This window comes from Hyla sarda, chromosome 5, assembly GCF_029499605.1.
Source record: "Hyla sarda isolate aHylSar1 chromosome 5, aHylSar1.hap1, whole genome shotgun sequence".
NCBI classification, from domain to species: Eukaryota; Metazoa; Chordata; class Amphibia; order Anura; family Hylidae; genus Hyla; species Hyla sarda.
In genome coordinates, this window is record NC_079193.1 from 134,838,556 (window position 1) to 134,861,442 (window position 22,887).

At 43.4% G+C, this 22,887-nt stretch overlaps 1 protein-coding gene across 6 annotated transcripts in view; it reads right to left on the reverse strand.

Annotated features, from left to right (window-relative positions):
* Nucleotides 1–22,887, reverse strand: part of DDC (dopa decarboxylase) — a 216,349-nt gene that overhangs the window by 75,358 nt on the left and 118,104 nt on the right. For all 6 annotated transcript variants that reach the window (XM_056520323.1, XM_056520319.1, XM_056520320.1 and 3 more), the window contains 3 exons: nucleotides 20,990–21,084; nucleotides 15,810–15,877; nucleotides 2,745–2,821 (listed from right to left, as the gene is read on the reverse strand). In XM_056520323.1, the coding sequence (XP_056376298.1) occupies nucleotides 2,745–2,821; nucleotides 15,810–15,877; nucleotides 20,990–21,084 (240 nt within the window). The remainder of the gene's footprint in view (nucleotides 1–2,744; nucleotides 2,822–15,809; nucleotides 15,878–20,989; nucleotides 21,085–22,887) is intronic.

Sequence of the window (22,887 nt, forward strand, 5' to 3'; positions counted from 1 at the left end):
ACTTTCCGGAGCCAGTTGATATATATAAAAAAAGGTTTTGCCTGGAATACCCCTTTAATCTACACCTGGAATACATAACTTTTTTTTGTGTGTCAGCACAGATTAAGAAGTCCAGAAGTAAAGATCCTGTGAAACGAAAATTCACCATTCGCTTTTAAAAATGCAGACTATTAAAAGTTTTATGATATTGTCCATATTAGAGAGCTATACAAACTGGAGAATAGGCTAATGTTCTTTTCTAAGCATCACTTTAAAAACTGAAGTAGAGTCTAAACAAAAAATATTTGTAAAAAAGAAATGTACAGCGCTGAACTGAATATTAACATTACTTATTCATTCGCATCATAAATAACCCAAGCTTTATAGGAGAGAACATTAAATATCACCCACTGGCCTACAATTATGTTAATCATACAGTAAATCCAGGTTAGTTTAGCTGTGGGAGCCTTCTATGACCTTTAATTGAATGCTGCATTGAATAGGCAGCTTCTAATGACCCTTTTGTTCTAACCAGCGAGGAATAATGTAGGCTTGGTGACTGTTGTGTGGCATTGATTATATCCTTCATGTCTGCAGCTGTGTTAGACCAATGAGAATGTGTCATGTTTTCTATCATGTAAACTGAATTTTTCTCTTTGAACCATACAATTCAACCTTCTTCTTGTAAGGATGTTGCTGTCATGAAAGTTTCACCTAACACTGTTATGGAGAAGCTAAACAGCAGGTGAATCAGATCCAACTACTGGATTTCTGGTTGTAGGACAATGAAATAACTGTGTTACTGTTGTATTTTGCTGGTAACTTGTGATTGAGTAATAAGTATTAAATATAGGTTATAGAATACAATAATGGGATACACATCTGTATAATAATCTAAGGTAAATGTATTTTTAACTTTTCCATTTTAGGCCTAAGGTCTGCTCCTGTCCCATGCCCCATGAAGCAAATAATTGTATATTTGCTCTCCTGAAGCATCTGACTGACTACTTGATGAAACATATCTATTTATGCCATGTTTCCTTTCCTTTGGTGCCTTAGAGGGAGAACAATGTGTATATAAGACCATAATGATGATTTGTAGATCCTGAATTTACTGATTTGTTAAATGTAAATTGACATGTGCATTCATCAAAAGAATACATAGCTCATTCAGGAAAAAGTATTTGATGCAAGACAGTACAATGACTGTTCTAAAGAAGTATGTGAATAATTTCATGAACTACTACAAACATTATTACTACAATTTTTACCAGAATTAATGACACACTGGGCATATCTATGAATTTATTCATCTACTTATATGAACTTAAAATTATATATGATCACTACAGGAGTTCTATGCAACTTACTTGCAAGCTTTACTGTTTTATATGATTTATTGTACTGTATGTAAACTTGGGGGGGGGAAGAAGTATTTGCGTTTTTGTTTTTAGCTTTTTTTCATTGTTGTTACGCATGTAGTTTTTGCTCAGAATTCATAAAAATGTGCCAGCTACTTCATATGTTTTTCTCAAAAAAATTCACCTGGCCTGGACAGGTTTCTGGACAGTAATAACATTACAGGTTATAGATAGGTTTAAAGGGACAGAACATTGATGCAGGGACTTATTATCATCGTCACATTGGAGCCTGCAAGGAATTTTTCCACTAGTATGGAGCAATAGGCATCAGCCTCATAAGGTTTTTTTTTTTTTGCCTTCCTCTGGATTAACTTAGTAGGGACACAATACAGATTGAACTTGATGGACTCGATCACTGCTCTTCAAGAAAGGTTGAATTATTGAAGTCCATACACAAAGAAACCAGGACATCAAATAAAAAAATTTAAAAAAAGGATTAATAAAAATTAATTTCCTTTTATTTGTTTGTTTCCTGAAGTATCAACTATTTAACAAATGATGTTTTGTGTGATATCTGTGATTTGTACTTTATCTACAGATTTAAAAAAAAAAAAAAAAGCTCTGTGACCATCCTTTAAGTATGATGAGTCTGAATTATAATACCACTACACTAATTGAGTTATTAAAAGATACACTTGACTGTCTGAGCCTGGCCAATCAGTGACATTAGTTACATGTACACGTTAAAGCTACATTTACACTGCCGGTTGTCTCCGGCAGTGTGAAGCACGTTATTTCAGGATTAGCTGAAGAAAAATAGTGCTTGCACCGTCTTTTTCTCCTGCTATCCTCTTCAAAAATAACGGTGCCCGACGGACTCCCATTTACTATAATGGGGTCCATCGGGACCCGTTTTTGGCCGTTATGACCTGTCAAAATTACAACAGTCAAACTGCAAAAAAGGAGTTTGATGGACGAATTTGACTGGGGGATACTGGCAGTGTGAAAGGGGCCACTTTCAACCACCCTCTTGATAATATTGTGTTTAGAACTTTTGAAATTATATATAATTTTTTTTAAATGGTCTAAAGGTGTATTCACACGTACAGTATCCTGCGCATATTTGATATGCAGGATTTTAAGCTGCAGATTTTATGTTGCAGTGTTCAATGTAAACTAAATGACTGAACTCAACGTCAAATCTGCAGCATAAAATCCTGTACATCAAATATGTGCTGGATACTGTATGTGTGTATATACCCTAAAAGTGGAAAAATGGCAAGGTGGATGGCAGTATTTTACTGTATATAAAGTTTCACTATTCTCTGTGGCACGCTTTGTAATTTACAATTGAAACCACTAGATTGCAAAGTGCTAGCAATATACATCCACTGATTTACTCACCTGATTCTTGTTGCTCATATTGAAGGTAAACAGGATCAATTTTGAAGGCACCAATTAAATCCAATCTTTTTTTTACCCTGTTTTATACAGTGAGATTAGTTAGTAGAGAATCACATTTTGAATTAAAATGTATAAAGAAGTACATTGTTGCAGAGTGCAGACATACAATAAAAATATTCATAGCCTAAAATACATAAAAAAGGAAGTTCACCTTAAGTACCATTTTGTTTTTAAATCTAAATAAGTTAAAATGTTGTCATAAATTCTATATCTTTAGAGTGGTGAGAACTTCATAATTCCAACCTTTGACATATGTGCAGCACTGTTGGTAAGGCCTTCCGGTCAGCTGCCGTATGGTGTCGGGCAATGATGGTGTGGGCTTAGGAGCTGAACTCTAGTGCATTAGTGAGGGGTGTCAGCTGTAATATAGATGACTGAGGTAAACCCAATTCTGTAAAACCCCTTAGATGCCATGGTAAATAGCAATCACAGCATGCAAGTGGTTAGTCACCAGGAGGGGTGAACATATTTCCTTGAGACAAAAACTGGACATTTGGATAGCAAAAACTGGACATATATAGTTCTAGGCCCCTGGCTCTGCCCCCATATATTGTATAGTATATATAAATATAAGAAGTTTATAGGCCTCTGGGTGGCTCTGTGCCTCCATTTAGTTGAAGGCAGCACATGTAGGCACCCTCTCCAGACTATATGCCTGAATATAATATAGTTTTGTTACGCCGAGCGCTCCGGGTCCCCGCTCCTCCCCGGAGCGCTCGCAGCATCCTCGCATTTGCAGCGCCCCGGTCAGACCTGCTGACCGGGTGCGCTGCAATATCCCTCTCAGCTGGGATGCGATTCGCGATGCGGGAGGCGCCCGCTCGCGATGCGCATCCCGGCTCCCGTACCTGACTCGTTCCCCGTCTGTCTTGTCCCGGCGCGCGCGGCCCCGCTCCTTAGGGCGCGCGCGTGCCGGGTCTCTGCAATTTAAAGGGCCACTGCGCCACTGATTGGCGCAGCAGGCTTAATCAGTGTGTTCACCTGTGCACTCCCTACTTATACCTCACTTCCCCTGCACTCCCTCGCCGGATCTTGTTGCCATTGTGCCAGTGAAAGCGTTTCCTTGTGTGTTCCTAGCCTGTGTTCCAGACCTCCTGCCGTTGCCCCTGACTACGATCCTTGCTGCCTGCCCTGACCTTCTGCTACGTCCGACCTTGCTCTTGTCTACTCCCTTGTACCGCGCCTATCTTCAGCAGTCAGAGAGGTTGAGCCATTGCTGGTGGATACGACCTGGTTGCTACCGCCGCTGCAAGACCATCCCGCTTTGCGGCGGGCTCTGGTGAATACCAGTAGCAACTTAGAACCGGTCCACCAACACGGTCCACGCCAATCCTTCTCTGGCACAGAGGATCCACCTCCAGCCAGCCGAATCGTGACAGTAGATCCGGCCATGGATCCCGCTGAAGTCCCACTGCCAGTTGTCGCCGACCTCACCACGGTGGTAGCCCAGCAGTCGCAACAGATAGCGCAACAAGGCCACCAGCTGTCTCAACTGACTGTGATGCTACAGCAGCTATTACCTCAGCTCCAGCAACCATCTCCTCCGCCAGCTCCTGCACCTCCTCCGCAGCGAGTGGCCACTTCCGGCCTACGATTATCCTTGCCGGATAAATTTGATGGGGACTCTAAGTTTTGCCGTGGTTTTCTTTCGCAATGTTCCCTGCACTTGGAGATGATGTCGGACCAGTTTCCTACTGAAAGGTCTAAGGTGGCTTTCGTAGTCAGCCTTCTGTCTGGGAAAGCTCTGTCATGGGCCACACCGCTCTGGGACCGCAATGACCCTGTCACTGCCTCTGTACACTCCTTCTTCACGGAGATCTGAAGTGTCTTTGAGGAACCTGCCCGAGCCTCTTCTGCTGAGACTGCCCTGCTGAACCTGGTCCAGGGTAATTCTTCTGTTGGCGAGTACGCCATCCAATTCCGTACTCTTGCCTCCGAATTATCCTGGAATAATGAGGCCCTCTGCGCGACCTTTAAAAAAGGCCTATCCAGCAACATTAAAGATGTGCTGGCCGCACGAGAAATTCCTGCTAACCTGCATGAACTTATTCATCTTGCCACCCGCATTGACATGCGTTTTTCCGAAAGGCGTCAGGAGCTCCGCCAGGATATGGACTTTGTTCGCACGAGGCGGTTTCTCTCCTCGGCTCCTCTCTCCTCTGGTCCTCTGCAATCCGTTCCTGTGCCTCCCGCAGTGGAGGCTATGCAAGTTGACCGGTCTCGCTTGACACCTCAAGAGAGGACACGACGCCGCATGGAGAATCTATGCCTGTACTGTGCCGGTACCGAACACTTCTTGAAAGATTGTCCTATCCGTCCTCCCCGCCTGGAAAGACGTATGCTGACTCCGCACAAAGGTGACACAGTTCTTGATGTCAACTCTGCTTCTCCACGCCTTACTGTGCCTGTGCGGATATCTTCCTCTACCTTCTCCTTCTCTGCTATGGCCTTCTTGGATTCCGGATCTGCAGGAAATTTTATTTTGGCCTCTCTCATCAACAGGTTCAACATTCCGGTGACCAGTCTCGCCAGACCCCTCTACATCAATTCTGTTAACAACGAAAGATTGGACTGTACCGTGCGTTACCGCACGGAACCTCTCCTAATGTGCATCGGACCTCATCACGAAAAAATTTAATTTTTGGTCCTCTCCAACTGCACTTCTGAAATTCTTCTTGGATTACCGTGGCTTCAACGCCATTCCCCAACCCATGATTGGTCCACAGGAGAAATCAAGAACTGGGGTACTTCTTGTCACAAGGACTGTCTTAAACCGGTTCCCAGTACTCCTTGCCGTGACCCTGTGGTTCCCCCTGTATCCGGTCTTCCTAAGGCTTATATGGACTATGCTGACGTTTTTTGCAAAAAGCAAGCTGAGACTATACCTCCTCACAGGCCTTATGACTGTCCTATTGACCTCCTCCCGGGTACTACTCCACCCCGGGGCAGAATCTATCCTCTGTCTGCTCCAGAGACTCTTGCCATGTCGGAGTACATCCAGGAGAATTTAAAAAAGGGGTTAATCCGCAAGTCCTCCTCCCCTGCCGGAGCTGGATTTTTTTTTGTGTCCAAAAAAGATGGCTCCCTACGTCCTTGCATTGATTACCGCGGACTTAATAAAATCACGGTAAAAAACGCTACCCCTTACCTCTCATCTCGGAACTCTTTGATCGCTTACAAGGTGCCCACATCTTTACCAAACTGGACTTAAGAGGTGCTTATAATCTCATCCGCATCAGGGAGGGGGACGAATGGAAGACTGCATTTAACACCAGAGATGGACACTTTGAGTATCTGGTCATGCCCTTTGGCCTTTGCAACGCCCCTGCCGTCTTCCAAGACTTTGTTAATGAAATTTTTCGTGATCTCCTATATTCCTGTGTTGTGGTTTATCTGGACGATATTCTGATTTTTTCTGCCAACTTAGAAGAACACCGCCAGCATGTACGCATGGTTCTTCAGAGACTTCGGGACAATCAACTTTATGCCAAAATGGAGAAATGTCTCTTTGAATGTCAATCTCTTCCTTTCCTAGGATACTTGGTCTCTGGCCAGGGACTACAAATGGACCCAGATAAACTCTTTGCCGTCTTAGATTGGCCACGCCCCTCCGGACTCCGTGCTATCCAACGTTTTTTGTGGTTCGCCAATTATTACAGACAGTTTATTCCACACTTTTCCACTATTGTGGCTCCTATCATGGCTTTAACCAAGAAAAATGCCAATCCTAAGTCCTGGTCTCCCCAAGCGGAAGACGCATTTAAACATCTCAAGTCTGCCTTTTCTTCTGCTCCCGTGCTCTCCAGACCTGACCCAGCTAAACCTTTCCTATTGGAGGTAGATGCCTCCTCAGTGGGAGCTGGAGCTGTCCTTCTACAAAAAAATTCTTCCGGGCATGCTGTGACTTGTGGTTTTTATTCTAGGACCTTCTCCCTGGCGGAGAGAAATTACTCCATCGGGGATCGAGAACTACTGGCCATTAAATTGGCGCTTGAGGAATGGAGGCACCTGCTGGAGGGATCAAAATTTCCAGTTATCATATACACTGATCACAAGAATCTCTCCTATCTCCAGTCTGCCCAACGACTGAACCCTCGCCAGGCCAGGTGGTCGTTATTCTTTGCCCGTTTTGACTTTGAAATTCATTTTCGCCCTGCTGACAAGAACATTAGGGCCGATGCCTCTGAAGTAGAGGTCTCTCCGCAACACATCATTCCTCCTGACTGTCTGATCTCCACATCTCCAGCCTCCATCAGGCAAACTCCTCCAGGGAAGACCTTCGTTTCTCCACGCCAGCGTCTCGGGATTCTCAAATGGGGACACTCCTCACACCTCGCAGGCCATGCGGGCATCAAAAAATCCTTGCAACTCATCTCTCGTTTTTATTGGTGGCCGACTCTGGAGACTGATGTTGTTGATTTTGTGCGGGCCTGTACTGTCTGTGCCCGGGATAAGACTCCTCGCCAGAAGCCTGCTGGCCTCCTTCATCCTCTGCCTGTCCCCGAACAGCCTTGGTCACAGATTGGTATGGACTTTATTACGGACTTACCCTCATCCCGTGGCAACACAGTTGTTTGGGTGGTCGTTGATCGATTTTCCAAGATGGCACATTTTATTCCTCTTCCTGGTCTTCCTTCAGCGCCTCAGTTGGCAAAGCAATTTTTTGCACACATTTTTCGCCTTCACGGTTTGCCCACGCATATCGTCTCGTATAGAGGCGTCCAATTCGTGTCTAAATTCTGGAGGGCCCTCTGTAAACAGCTCAAGATCAAATTAAACTTCTCTTCTTCTTATCATCCCCAATCCAATGGGCAAGTAGAAAGAATTAATCAGGTCCTGGGTGACTATTTACGGCATTTTGTTTCCTCCCGCCAGGATGACTGGGCAGATCTTCTACCATGGGCCGAATTCTCATACAACTTCAGAGTCTCCGAATCTTCTGCTAAATCCCCATTTTTCGTGGTGTACGGCCGTCACCCTCTTCCCCCCCTCCCTACTCCCTTGCCCTCTGGTTTGCCCGCTGTGGATGAAGTGACTCGTGATCTTTCCACCATATGGAAAGAGACCCAAAATTCTCTTTTACAGGCTTCATCCCGGATGAAAAGATTTGCCGATAAGAAAAGAAGAACTCCCCCCATTTTTGCTCCCGGAGACAAGGTATGGCTCTCCGCTAAATATGTCCGCTTTCGTGTCCCCAGTTACAAACTGGGACCACGCTATCTTGGCCCTTTCAAAGTCTTGTGCCAGATCAACCCTGTCTCTTACAAACTCCTTCTTCCTCCTTCTCTTCGTATTCCCAATGCCTTCCATGTCTCTCTCCTTAAACCACTCGTCATTAACCGCTTCTCTCCCACTCCTGTTTCCGGTTCTTCTGACGTCTTCTCCGTGAAGGAGATTCTGGCCTCCAAGACTGTCAGAAAGAAAAATTTTTTTTGGGTGGATTGGGAAGGCTGTGGCCCAGAAGAGAGATCCTGGGAACCTGAGGACAACATTCTAGACAAAAGTCTTGTCCTCAGGTTCTCAGGCTCCAAGAAGAGGGGGAGACCCAAGGGGGGGGGGTACTGTTACGCCGAGCGCTCCGGGTCCCCGCTCCTCCCCGGAGCGCTCGCAGCATCCTCGCATTTGCAGCTCCCCGGTCAGACCTGCTGACCGGGTGCGCTGCAATATCCCTCTCAGCCGGGATGCGATTCGCGATGCGGGAGGCGCCCGCTCGCGATGCGCATCCCGGCTCCCGTACCTGACTCGTTCCCCGTCTGTCTTGTCCCGGCGCGCGCGGCCCCGCTCCTTAGGGTGCGCGCGCGCCGGGTCTCTGCAATTTAAAGGGCCACTGTGCCACTGATTGGCGCAGCAGGCTTAATCAGTGTGTTCACCTGTGCACTCCCTACTTATACCTCACTTCCCCTGCACTCCCTCGCCGGATCTTGTTGCCATTGTGCCAGTGAAAGCGTTTCCTTGTGTGTTCCTAGCCTGTGTTCCAGACCTCCTGCCGTTGCCCCTGACTACGATCCTTGCTGCCTGCCCTGACCTTCTGCTATGTCCGACCTTGCTCTTGTCTACTCCCTTGTACCGCGCCTATCTTCAGCAGTCAGAGAGGTTGAGCCGTTGCTGGTGGATACGACCTGGTTGCTACCGCCGCTGCAAGACCATCCCGCTTTACGGCGGGCTCTGGTGAATACCAGTAGCAACTTAGAACCGGTCCACCAACACGGTCCACGCCAATCCCTCTCTGGCACAGAGGATCCACCTCCAGCCAGCCGAATCGTGACAAGTTTATTATAGTCTATAGCTGGTCTATAGCAGTAGGTCCCTGGAGGAGCAGTGAAACAATAAAGGCAGACATGGGCAGTAGTTTAGTTACTGTCCCGAGCACTCTCAAGCACTATAGGGCCCACAGACCATGTCAGGGTGCAGACTTGGGTCACACTCTTCTGACTATTCCGCCATCCTCCTGCTCTGCTCCTTAGGATGTGATCACTAGTCGAAAGTCTTGGCAGCCACTGCTCACTGACTTAAAGTAGGCATGGCGCCGGCTACCACTGGAGAACAGGTAACACTGGCTAAGGCCATTTAAAGAGTACCTCTCATTATTAGATTAATTAGAATAGATTATATAATCCTCCCAGTTGACTGCCCCATGATAAACCACCCCCTGCCTTTGTTTTTATTCTTTGTTACTTTTCTACCTTGATATTGCTCTGTATTTTCTGCTCAGTCTCACAAACTGGGAAGGGGAGTTACCCAGCAGGCTGTGACATCATCTGAAGCCATACAGGGGAGAACTTCATCCCTCACTCTGCTACACACAGCCCATTGCAGTTCAGTGTGTGAGATGAGCTAAGATTGAATAAGGCTGTACACACCACCCTCAGAATTTCCTGCTTTTGGGCTTCTGCCAGGCCAGTAGTAGTCCAAAGTCTGTGCAAGAGATGTGGGAAAATGTGCTCTGGACAAGTAGGGAGACACCTAGTGGTAGCTTTTTTAAACACAAATAAAACATAGAAAACTTTATTTTTTTAAACAAAGTATCCATATCTTGGTGATCAATGACCTTATGTGAAAACGGACAGAACGTGGTTGGAGCAAACTTCCCCTCGTGTTCACATCACAAACGTCCTACGGACCTGCATGGAAGGTTAACCTGACAACAGCGGCTAAAACTGTGCCCATAGAAGCGACCGAGGGCAGGCCTTTAAAGGGCAAAAACACCAGAATAGACCAGCCCTAACTCTATACCATGCTAGGATACAAGTTAAACACACTGACGTGTGTCATTAAGCCGAGAGAACGGATAGCTGCCTATCAGGCCTAAACTACACTATCCGATGCCTATTTTTGAGGCTAAACCCAAACTGTTGGCCAATTGACACACAGTAACTTGACCCTATGACAGACTTTTACCATGATGTGCACATTTACCCATGACCAGAACTAAGCTCGAGAAACTTACCTGAAGACTACCCGAACTGTCCGACAGCCATACCATGCATTACCCACCCACTGTACTCCGAAGCATTGGCCTATTACGAGTAATCGAACCTTGCATCGCCATCGTACCTGTAGACAGGCCAGGACTATGCGTAGACAATGTGCCATCAATTATACTCAAATAACCCCATCCTGAACACCGACCCAACGCTAAACTACCAAACTTCTGCCTCAAAACAGAAACTCGGGGATGACGTGCTGCCGCGATTGACAGATAACGTCATATCCATTGTGCATGTAACCGTGACAGTGCCTTCCGTAACCCTCGAACCTTTAGTTCTATTCGAGAACCATCATGCCTGACCTTTACCAGGTCTTTTGGTAACCGTTGTGCCTGTAGACGGGTCAGGTCTTTTCATCGTACGTGTGTGACAGTTCCTTGCGTACCCTCGTGCCTGTACACGCGACAGATACGGCATAACCATTGATTCCTTTTTTATTTTTTTTATTTTATGTGTCATGAAACTATAACTTAGAAAGCATGTTAGTGACAATAGCTACGCAGTGTATGCCACTTCCAATGTGGCAGGTATGAAGGGACTACATCCCTTATGCACCATCCTGTTGTTACTCTGACCGCGTGACATTAACAACAACTCTGCAGTGCATCCTCCTCCAGCCGTGTTAGATACAAAGAGTATACAGTCACCTGTATGTCATGCTGTTGTTGCCCAGAAGACCTGTCAGTGACAACAACTGCGCAGTGTATTCCTGTGCACACGTGTCAGATATGATCTGTATACCATCTATGTCTACCGTCTATGAGTCGTGATATTGTTGCTCTGAAAATGTATCGGTAACAGCAACTATGCAGCAACTATCCCCTGCAGACGTGGCAGGTATGATGGGTATACCACCACCTGTGTGTTGTGATGTTGTTGTACTGGAGATGTGACCATAACAACAACTGCTCAGCCAATTCCCCTGCAGCCGTGTCGCGTGTGGTCGATATGACAACCTCCTATGTGTAATGATGTTGTCGCTCCAAGAAAGATGACCGCATGCAAATGCTCAGCCACAACACCCAAATGTTGGTCAAATGCTTATCATGTTGGATGATAAGCTATTGATTGCATTTCCTAGACACATCTATATACATTGGCTTTAAAAAGTCTACCATATCTGATGGTTTGGATATTTTTTCTTAATTTTACAGTTAAAAAAAAAACGGCAGCGGGCATCTCCTGGTTATGACCCGGACAGAACTTTTTCCACCATTAATGTGACCTATTACATGAACAATTCTTTCAGAAAACAAACTGAAATCTTTGAGGGGGGGGAAGAAAGAAAAAAATCACACACTATAACCTGGTTGCATAAGTATGCACACCCTTTTATAACTGGGGATGTCTCTGTGTTCAGAATCAATCAATCACATTCAAACTCATGTTAAAGTGACTCAATAATAACTCACCGAGAATAAATCATAAACTACCAATAGCGTACTCGTAAAGAAAAATCACAGAAACAGTAAAACTTAACATTTATTATATAATTCCATGTAATGACATTGTATAATAAATGTTAAGTTTTAGTGTTTCTGTGATTTGACTCTGAATATGAATAATCACAAATTATAATCATAAATAAATGTTCCTAAGCATCAGCGGGATTCAGTCAGGAGAAGGATACAAAAGAATCCAAACCATCAGATATGGTAGACTTTTTATAGCCAATGTATATAGATGTGTCTAGGAAATGCAATCAATAGCTTTATCATCATCCAACATGATAAGCATTTGACCAACATTTGGGTGTTGTGGCTGAGCATTTGCATGCGGTCATCTTTCTTACTTTTTGAACAGAATGAAGTTCAACAGAGAAGGTAACAATCACTGTAAATGCAGGGCCATAATTTTTGTAAGAATCTTAGTCTTAGAAACTTTAAAAACAGAACCATCAGATGTCATGTCACCCCCTATACACATAAGCAAAAGTTTAATCTCATAACAGAAATGAAACCACCCCAGCCTATAGCATCCCCTCACAGATTGGTACCCAGATCTATAGAAATTTCCAACTGATAAAACTGTATATTCACCCTATTTGGTCAACACTTAAAGGGGTATTCCAGGCAAAACCTTTTTTTATATATATATATATATATATATATATATATATATATCAACTGGCTCCGGAAAGTTAAACAGATTTGTAAATTACTTCTATTAAAAAATCTTAATCCTTCCAATAGTTATTAGCTTCTGAAGTTTTCTGTCTGACTGCTCAATGATGATGTCACGTCCCGGGAGCTGTGCATGATGGGAGAATATCCTCATAGGAACTGCACAGCTCCCGGGACGTGAGTCATCAGAGAGCAGTTAGACAGAAAACAACAACTGAACTTCAGAAGTTAATAACTATTGGAAGGATTAAGATTTTTTAATAGAAGTAATTTACAAATCTGTTCAACTTTCCGGAGCCAGTTGATATATAAAAAAAAAATGTTTTGGTCTGGAATACCCCTTTAATTTCCAGAAAAGCAAAATTAATTATACTAATAAATTCATAATTAAGCTAATAATTTTAATTAACAATTAAACTGATAAAATTATTAGTCATCCCTAATAAACCACATGAAAAGAATACTGTGTCTTGAGGTCATTGCAAAGATACAATGAAAAATAGAGAAACCAATAAACAAATAAATACCGTATATACTCGAGTATAAGCCGAGTTTTTCAGCACGATTTTTCGTTCTGAAAACGCCCCCCTCGGCTTGTACTCGAGTGAACTCTCCGCATGTCAATCCCTTCTCAGTGGTCTTCAACCTGCAGACCTCTAGATATTGCAAAACTACAACTCCCAGCATGCCCGGACAGCAATTGGCTGTCCGGGTATGCTGGGAGTTGTAGTTTTGAAACATCTGGACGTCTACAGGTTGAAGACCACTGCAGCTTTCATCATCATCCAGACCCCCCCCCCTTTTAGTTTTCTACTCAACTCCCCTTGGTGGGAAGGAAGGGTGAGCTGCTCCGGGCCATCTATGCTGCAGGGACCGTCCGGTGGGGAGGGTTAGTCATTCCAGGCTATCCATTTTCACCAGGAGGCCCTCCGGGCCGGCCCCGGCCTAGTGACGTTGCCTTGACGACGACGCACAGGGACGTTCATACGCAGGGACGGACATCCCTATGCGTCGTCGTCAAGGCATTCGTCACTAGTCCGGGGCCATCCCGGAGAGGTGAAGATGGACAGCCCAGAACGACTAACCCTCCCCACCGGATGGTCCCTGCAGCATAGATGGCCCAGACCAGCTCACCCTTCCTTCCCATCGAGGGGAGGTGAGTAGAAAACTAAAGGGGGTCTGGATGATGACGAAGGCCGATGGCTGTCCGGGCATGCTGGGAATTGTAGTTTTGCAACATCCGGAGGTCCGCAGGGTGAAGACCACTGAAAAGGATTGACAGGCGGTGATGATGAAGGAGGGGGGATGATGACGGGGGTCTGGATGATGACGGGGGGATGATGACGGGGTTGAAAATGACAGGGTGATGACGGGGGTGATAATGATGGGGGTCTGGATGATGACGGGGGGGATGATGACATGGGGGATGATGTATTTCCCACCCTAGGCTTATAGTCGAGTCAATAACTTTTCCTGGGTTTTTGGGGTGAAATTAGGGGCCTCGGCTTATATTCGGGTCAGCTTATACTTGAGTATATACGGTACATGACATGCATATTCTTATACACCTAATGATCATGCATAAAACATTCCAATCATTGTCTACCTTGACAAATAGTAATAATCAATATGTAACAGGCATCAAATGTCCCAATAAATGTACTAGAAATATAAAGATAATGAGAAAGCAATGTAACATAAAATACAGCGTGTTTCAAAATGAATATTTTCAAAACCTTAACCATTCAGTAACTTACAGGTGTTTAGCTGCAATGGGCGTGGCCTAAAGTTTTGGATGATTGCCGCTAGATGTCATTCTGAGCATTGACCATGAATGTACAGGATAAAAACAGGATATCAGCAGCAGTAGCTTCAGTTGAACAGGACACCTTGCATAAAGTTTGCTATGAATTCAGCTATTGCCTAGATGTCATCCATACAGCTAGTGGAGGGCACATAGAACATCTTAAACTCCATGGGGGAGATTTATTAAAACCTGTGCAGGGGAAAAAATTGACCAGTTGCCCGTAGCAACCAATCAAATTGCTCCTTTCATTTATTAGAGACCTTTTAAAAAATGAAAGAAGCAATCTCATTGGTTGCTGTGGGCAACTGGTCAACGTTTCCTTTGCAGAAGTTTTAATAAATCCCCCCCCCCCCCCCCCCCATGATTTTGTATTTGTGCTATTTTTTGTTTGTGTACTACATTTTCTTTATCAAATATAGCCGTTTGAAATTGGGTCATTCTTTTTGAAACACACTGTATATCAGGGGAAATTTATGCAAGTCTGTGCACAATGGCAAGTAGGCAGGGCTTAGAACCGAGGCGGTGTGGCCTCCATTGTGTATCAAATTTATAACATTTTACTTTTGCTGGAAAGTGTAAACTGTAGTTGAAAGCTACTCCAGATTTACCTAAAGGGGTTGTCCAACCTTGCTCTTCAGCCAGCCAGAAGCAGCCAAAGCAGATTTGCGTAACTCCCATTGCCTATGATGGGAGTTACGTGAACAGTGTAGCTTGCTTAGCAACGCTGTTTGTGTAACCCCAATAAAAGTCAATTGGAGTTTCACAAATTATGTAATTTCCCCGCTTCGGCTGCTTTGAGCTTTTCCCACCACCTTCTGTAGCTGCAGACAGACAGGAGCTGCTTGAAAACTGAAAGAGTCAGGTCAGACAACCACTTTATGACCGCTGTATGAAACACCAGTCTTAGTAAATTCCCCCCATTTATAAATAGTAAGGTATCCAAGGGGAATTAGCTCTGGAATCATCCTAATTTTGTACAGGACACTTTTTCGTGCAGGAGTAATAACACCACAGCAGCTGCCTTGTGAAGAACTGGCTCCATTCCAGGTTTATTATGTTGCAGGTATAACCAAACTAAACAAATCCCCGGCACTTGCTACACTTTAATAGCTTGCCCTTTCTATGCCACCGGAGGGATTATCCAAGCCAGTTTAAAACACATGTACCCTGCAACCTCTTTATATACTGTCACACTTAGCTTATCTCGTGTTTCTCAGCCAGCTAATCTGACAGTCCCTCTCCTGAAGAATGAACACTCCTCTTGTTTTCCACGACAATGTCACCATGCACACTGGTGCGACTTTGGGGGCCACTGCAGCCACCTGCTGTGTGCCCACCCGGCAAAGGGACACAATGTCTCCCCCCTTGCATTAATCTGTGATCTAGGAAAGAGCTCAGACTACACTGTCTGGCTTCCTTATAACACACTTCCCCTTCTCTGCTGCCCCCTAACAAAATGTTTAACATATAAATATATAATATTATTATTATTATTATTATTATTATTGGAAGTTACAATACTTTAATGATCTTTGTCAGATTTGCGTTACATTTTTACCAATTTACAAATCACCCTATTGTAACTTACCAAAATGCAGAACAGTCAAAGTTGACCAGAAGCCACTTATGAGGATTAAAGTTAAAAGAGTCTGCAAACTAAATTGACAATAAACATAAGAAAATGTGTTAACAAAAGTTAAAAGAAATGAACAATTGTAACATTATTTGATGTTTATAGCAAAATCAATCTAATAAAAAAAACACAAAGTTCACTGAATACATACCTATGTGTTTCTTTGGTAGCACATCAAATGATCATTGCAAAGGAGGAGACTATACAGGTAGTACTAAAAGCTTTGAGATGACTGGGAAGCTATTGAATTTTTACACAGCTGACAGATGCTCTGGAAAACCTATAGTAGGTGCATTCATTTCCTTCAGTAACCAATACACTTAATGAAAATAAAGAAAGATCAGGAAATTGAAGCTGGCTAAAGCGTATGGGCCCTATTTTTTTAAATCAGATAATATATTGTCACCACGCAGGTTATCTCTGCTTCATTGCCTGAACTACTTTCATTGCTGGATTTGCTGATAGCAGTGACAAAACATCTATGCTTATCAGACAAACTAAAGCTTACTCAGGATATTAAAGTTTTATATTACCAAACACACAAATGCCGCAACAGAAACTAAATGGGGTTTATATGGATTTGCCCTGGAAGTATAAGTTATCAGCACAGTCTTCTGCAGCATGGACAACACCAACATTGAAAAAAAAATGAAAGAGCAGGTGTGGGGGTCTGGGTACTCTTAACCCCTTAACAACGAGCACCATAAATGTACGTCCTGGTGAGGGGGTACTAACACACCAGTATGTACATTTACGTCCTAAGCATAACCGCGAGCATCGGAGCGATGCCCGGATCATGCGTGGCAGGTCCCGGCTGCTGATCGCAGCCAGGGACCCGCCCGTAATGGCGGACACCCATGATCCCGCGGATGTCCGCCATTAACCCCTCAGATGCCGTGAACAATACAGATCACGGCATCTGCAGCAACGCGGTCACTAAAATGGATGATGATGGTCACTAAAATGGATGATCAGCGATCCAATCATCCAGCACGGCAGACGGAGGTCCCCTCACCTGGCTCCACTGCCTTCCCGGCATCTTCTGATCTGCCTACCCGCAGACCAGAGCAGAAGATGACCGATAACCCTGATCAGTGCTATGTCCTATAGATAGCACTGAACAGGATTAGCAATCGAGTGATTCCTATAAATAGTCCCCTATGGGGACTATTAAAGTGTATATATAAAAGTGAAAAAAAAAGAAAGTTAAAAAATTGTGAAAAACCCCCTCCCCCAATAAAAATGTAAATTGTCCCATTTTCCCTATTTCACCCCCAAAAAGTGTTAAAAAAATATTTTATATACTTATTTGGTATTGCCACGTGCGTAAATATCTGAACTATTAAAATAAATAGTTAATGATACCGTACGTTGAACGGCGTGAACGTAAAAATAAAAAAAGTCCAAAATAGATGCTTTTTTATAACATTTTATTCCCAAAATTTTTTATAAATAATGGATTAAAAGTTCTATATAAGCAAATATGGTATCAATAAAAGTGTGGATCACAGCGCAAAAAATGAGCCCTCATACCGCCGCTTATACAGAAAAATTAAAAAGTTATAGGTCTTCAAAATAGGGGGATTTTAAACGTACTAATTTGGTTAAAAAGTTTGCGATTTGTTTTAAGCGCAAAAGTAATAGAAAAGTATGTTATCATGTGTATCATTTTAATCATATTGACCCAAAGAATAAAGAACACATGTAATTTTTACCATAAAACAAAACCTTCCAAAATTAGCAAAATTGCAGTTTTCTTTTTAATTTCACCACACAAATAGTATTTTTTTGGGTGGGCCATAAATTTAATGGTAAAGTGACTGATGTCATTACAACAGACAACTGGTCGCGCAAAAAACAAGCCCTCATACTAGTCTGTGGATGAAAATATAAAAGAGTTATGACTTTTTGAAGGCGAGGAGGAAAAAACAAAAACTTAAAAATTGAATTGTCTGTGTCCTTAAGGCCCAAATGGTCTGCATCCTTAAGGGGTTAAGGGGGTGCTAGGGTCTTAATAAATGACCAGCCTACTTTCTAATTTGCATAGTGTCCCAAAGCTGCACGGTGCCCTTAATGTTGAGGTGCTCCAGAAGACAGAAATAAACAGTGGTGAGACTTTCCTATTATTTTCTGATTGTCCAACATGCAGACTGCATTATGTAACGTGTATTTTTTGTGTGATGTACTTTTTAAGGTCATGTCAGTTAGTCCTTGTCCAGAAAAAAAAAATACACAGTAATTTACATGTCTGCTTGTTTTGTGAACTTTTTGCCAACAATTGTGCTAGCCTTTTTCATAAGTAAGTTTACTGGGAAAACATACATTCACTTGACATATCTTTTTCAGGCAAAACTTTTAAAGACACGAACATGTCTTTAAAAGTTTAGCTTGAGCAGCCTACAATAATAGTAGGGCCACTGTCAGGGGGATACAGCCAGTACTCCAGTAGGGGGCCTGAGCTCCCAAGGAGGCCTGGGCCCCTGCTGTTTCCCCGTGCCGCAGCCCCAGCATGGAAGCAGAAGACCACTATATAAACAGCGGTCTCCTGCTTCCAGGGCCTCATTTAACTATAAGCGCATCTTATAGATGCGCCTATAGTTAAATGCGGTGCTCATCTGATTGACAAATCGAAGAGCCATTGGCTCCTCGCCCTCTTAATCACTCTTCTGGCTGCCCACAATATGCAGGCAACCACAAGAGTACCTGTGGTGGCCCAGTACAGGAGTTGCACCCCTGTCAGTCAGTGTGGCCATGCATCAAATTGTCCAAGTCCACTATAAGTCCCAGCAAGCCCTGTGGTCTCTGAAGTCACTAGTCACCTCTTTGGGCCTAGCCAAGCTGTATAGACTGTTACACCTGTCTGACTTGTTGCCATTGTTCCTTAACTTGGCATCGGAGTCATTATTTGCCCCCGTGCCTAGCCCAGGATCCAGCGGTATTCCTTCGGGTGGTGGAGGATAAACCACGCCCTGGCATCATGAACACAAGGGGTTAATGCCATCTGCCCCTAGGGTAATTACATCTGCCCTCATCATACCCTCACCACATACCCAGCATCCTTCCTGTGCGTTCCGGTGCATGATTGACCTCATCATGCGCCAAAGCACAGACTGGAGGTGAAGGGAAGCAGAGAAGCCATGCTACTCTGGAGCCAGGTCCCCCCAGGTGAGTTTTTTTTTTTACTACCTAAAGGGCTACTGTTCATATCCAAAGGGGGCTACTATTCATAACTAAAGGGGGTTATTAGCACTACATAAAGGGGGCTACTCTACCACCTAAAGGGGCTGCTGCTACTACTACCTAAAGGGGACTGCTGCTAATAATACCTAAAGGGGGCTGTTGCTATTACTACCTAAAGGGAGCTTTTAATATTACTCGCTGCTGCTAATAAAACCTAAAGGCGGTTACTGCTAATATTACCTAAAGGGGGCTACTGCTAATAGTGCCTTAAAGGGGTTCTCCGGTGCTTACACATCTTATCCCCTATCCAAAGGATAGGGGATAAGATGCCTGATCGCCAGAGTCCCGCCGCGGGGGACGCCCGCGATCATGCACGCGGCACCCCGTTTGTAATCAGTCCCCGGAGCGTGTTCGCTCCAGGTCTGATTATGGGCGATTATAGGGCCGCCGGCGTGTGACGTCACGCCTCCGCCCAGTGTGATGTCACGCTCTGCCCCTCAATGCAAGCCTATGGGAGGGGGCGTGACAGCTATCACGCCCCCTCCCGTCAGCTTGCATTGAGGGGCGGAGCGTGACATCACACAGGGGCGGAGCGTGACGTCACACGCCGCCGGCCCTGTAGTCGCCCGTAATCAGACCCGGAGCGAACATGCTCCGAGGACTGATTACAAACGGGGTGCCGCGTGCATGATCGCGGGGGTCCCCAGCGGCGGGACTCCCGCGGTGAGGCATCTTATCCCCTATCCTTTGGATAGGGGATAAGATGTGTAAGCACCGGAGAACCCCTTTAAGGGGACTGCTGCTAATAGTACCTAAAGGGGGCTAGGGGACTGCTCTTACTACTACTACCTATAGGGGACTCCTGCTGCTGCTACTACCTAAGGGGCTGCTACTACTACTTCCTAAAGGGAGCTGCTGCTACTACTGACTAACTAGGGAACCTACTTCTCTTCCCCAACCCACTTATCTACCCATTCCATTATTACTGTATGGAGGTGCAGGAAAAGTAAGGAGCCTAAAATGATTGTCTGGCAGTAACTGTATGTAATCACTGCAGAGCCTGTGTAGAGCTGATGTATCACTGTTTGCGGGAATATTTCCTCCTTGTATACTAATATTAATGGTAATATTGTTATTAGTATACAGGATTTGGTCAGTAACAGTATAATGGTAGTGTGTATGATGATAATATTCCTGTATACTGGTATTATTGGTAATATTGGCCTAAGTATGCAGGATTTGGTCAGTAACAGCATGATGGTAATATGTATGATGATAATATCCCCCGCCCCCCCTGTTTACTGATATTATTGGAAAAATTGATCTCAGTAAACAGGATGTGATCAGTAACAGTATGATGGTAATATGTATGTGGAAAATATTCCTCCTTTTATTCTTGTTATTTTAAGTAATATTGGTCTCAGTATACAGGATCTGGTCAGTAACAGTATGATGTATGGTGTCAAAATTTCTGATGAATGACATGTACCTGCCATGCCCCAGACTTTAGTGCCTGACAGGACAAAATGCAGTGCATGAGGAATAGTAAATTTCTCCCAGTATTTACAACTCATCTCCATTTTTCATCTTTGCATCTTTTATGTTTGCATCAAAGCATTATATCTGGTCTTATTTTTTGCAAGAGGTTTTCTATCTTTTTGAAGTACGATTCATCGATTTTTGAAGGGACAAGCAAAGAAAAGCATGATGCTTTTTTTATTGTGTCTAGTCCAATAGTAAAAGTATATATTTGGAGCATAGTCCGATAAGGGCCTTTAATTTTTCACTCATTATGCATATGTTCCCATGTACATAAAGGGCTACACTGGGAGCTTCCAGTGCATATTCTGCCATTTTTGACAGGAAGGAAAGTGCTCTTTATGCTATAATACAAAAGAACATTAGTTTGAGGAAATATCCCTTTAAATTTCAAATGTATTTTTAGTTGTACTCACCTCCACACCTTTCATAAGATATCTGAATTCTGGACAAATAAAGGCACTTCCTGCATATGCAGCATCAACATGCAGCCACATATTTTCTTTGTTACCTGTAGGTGATAAAATGTTGAGGTCAATTTATTTGGATAAAACCTATAAGTATATGGCTGTGTTCAAATTTGTTTCTGAAATAGTGTCCAAAATGAAGCCAGTTTCAAAGCCATATACCAGGCTAAAACTAAGGCTTTGTGCACACAGCAGAATTTCTGTGCGACATTCCACAGAAGAATTCTGCACAGATATTCGCAGCAGCAGAGTCCCATTGATTTCAGTAAGATTCTGCTGCACTGTTCACACGGCCGAATTTCCGCAGCAGATGTTTCTGGTGTGGAAATTCAGATTCCAGCAGCAGAAAAAATAGACATGTCTATTCTTTCTGCGGAGTCCACACGGAAATGCATTGCCATCTATGAGACTAGGAGTGCATTTCCAATCGGACCATCTGAACATAGCCTAACACAGCAAGTGATATGTATGTAATCCTGATGGCAAAGAATGCGGCCAGGGGAAATCAATAAAAATTGAGCGCTGCAGGATCCGTCACCCATGCACTGGTGCGCCAATGCAAATCACAAAAAACTTCTAATTTCCTGCCATCCGTCACTCAATCATAGCCAATAAGTTCAAAATACAGTTAAATACAGTTGCAGGTAACTAGAGAGTTTAGAAATTTCATCCACATCCTACAGAATTTTTTACAAGAAAATGGACTTGCATTGCAGATTTTTACCTTTGCAGCATGTCACTGTCTGCCAAGTATTGATTGCAATATTGTTGCGGATCTTTTCTCACATATCTGCAATAAAATGTATTGTTGCATATTCTGTTGTAGATTATCTGTATATATGCAGCAAAATCCACAGGGAGCAAACACTGTTGATTTTAAAGGGGTATTTCAGGCAAAAACTTTTTTTTATATATCAACTGGCTCCGGAAAGTTAAACAGATTTGTAAATTACTTTCTATTAAAAAATCTTAATCCTTCCAATAGTTATTAGCTTCTGAAGTTTTCTGTCTAACTGCTCAATGATGATGTCACGTCACGGGAGCTGTGCATGATGGGAGAATATCCCTTGCATGATGGGAGAATATCCCCATAGGAGCTGGACAGCTCCCGGGACGTGAGTCATCAGAAAGCAGTTAGACAGAAAACAGCAACTCAACTTCAGAAGCTAATAACTATTGGAAGGATTAAGATTTTTTAATAGAAGTAATTTACAAATCTGTTTAACTTTCCGGAGCCAGTTGATATATAAAAGAAAGTTTTTACCTGGAATACCCCTTTAATGTGGGATTTCCCCCTGTGGATTCAAATAGCTGATTGTCAAAAATATAAAAGGATAGAGTATACTTAAAGGGGCACCCTGATGGAAAACAATATTTTCATATCAACTTGCTCCAGAAAGTTAAACAGATTTGTATATTACTTCTATTAAAAAATCTTAACCCTTCCAGTACTTAATATTGTACTGGAAAGGTTAAGATTTTTAAATATAAGTAATTTACAAATCTGTTTAACTTTCTGGCAACAGTTGAAAAAAAAAATGTTTTCCACCAGAGCACCCCTTTAACCCCTTAAGGACGCAGCTCATTTTCACCTTAAGGACGCAGCCCTTTTTTGCAAATCTGATCACAGTCACTTTAAGCATTAATAACTCTGGGATGCTTTTACTTTTCATTCTGATTCCGAGACTGTTTTTTCGTGACATATTCTACTTCATGTTAGGGGTAAATTTTTGTCGATACTTCCATCCTTTTTTAGTGAAAAATTTCGAAAATTTCATGAAAAATTTGAAGATTTAGCTTTTTTTTTTACTTTAAAACTCTCTGCTTATAAGGAAAATGGACATCCC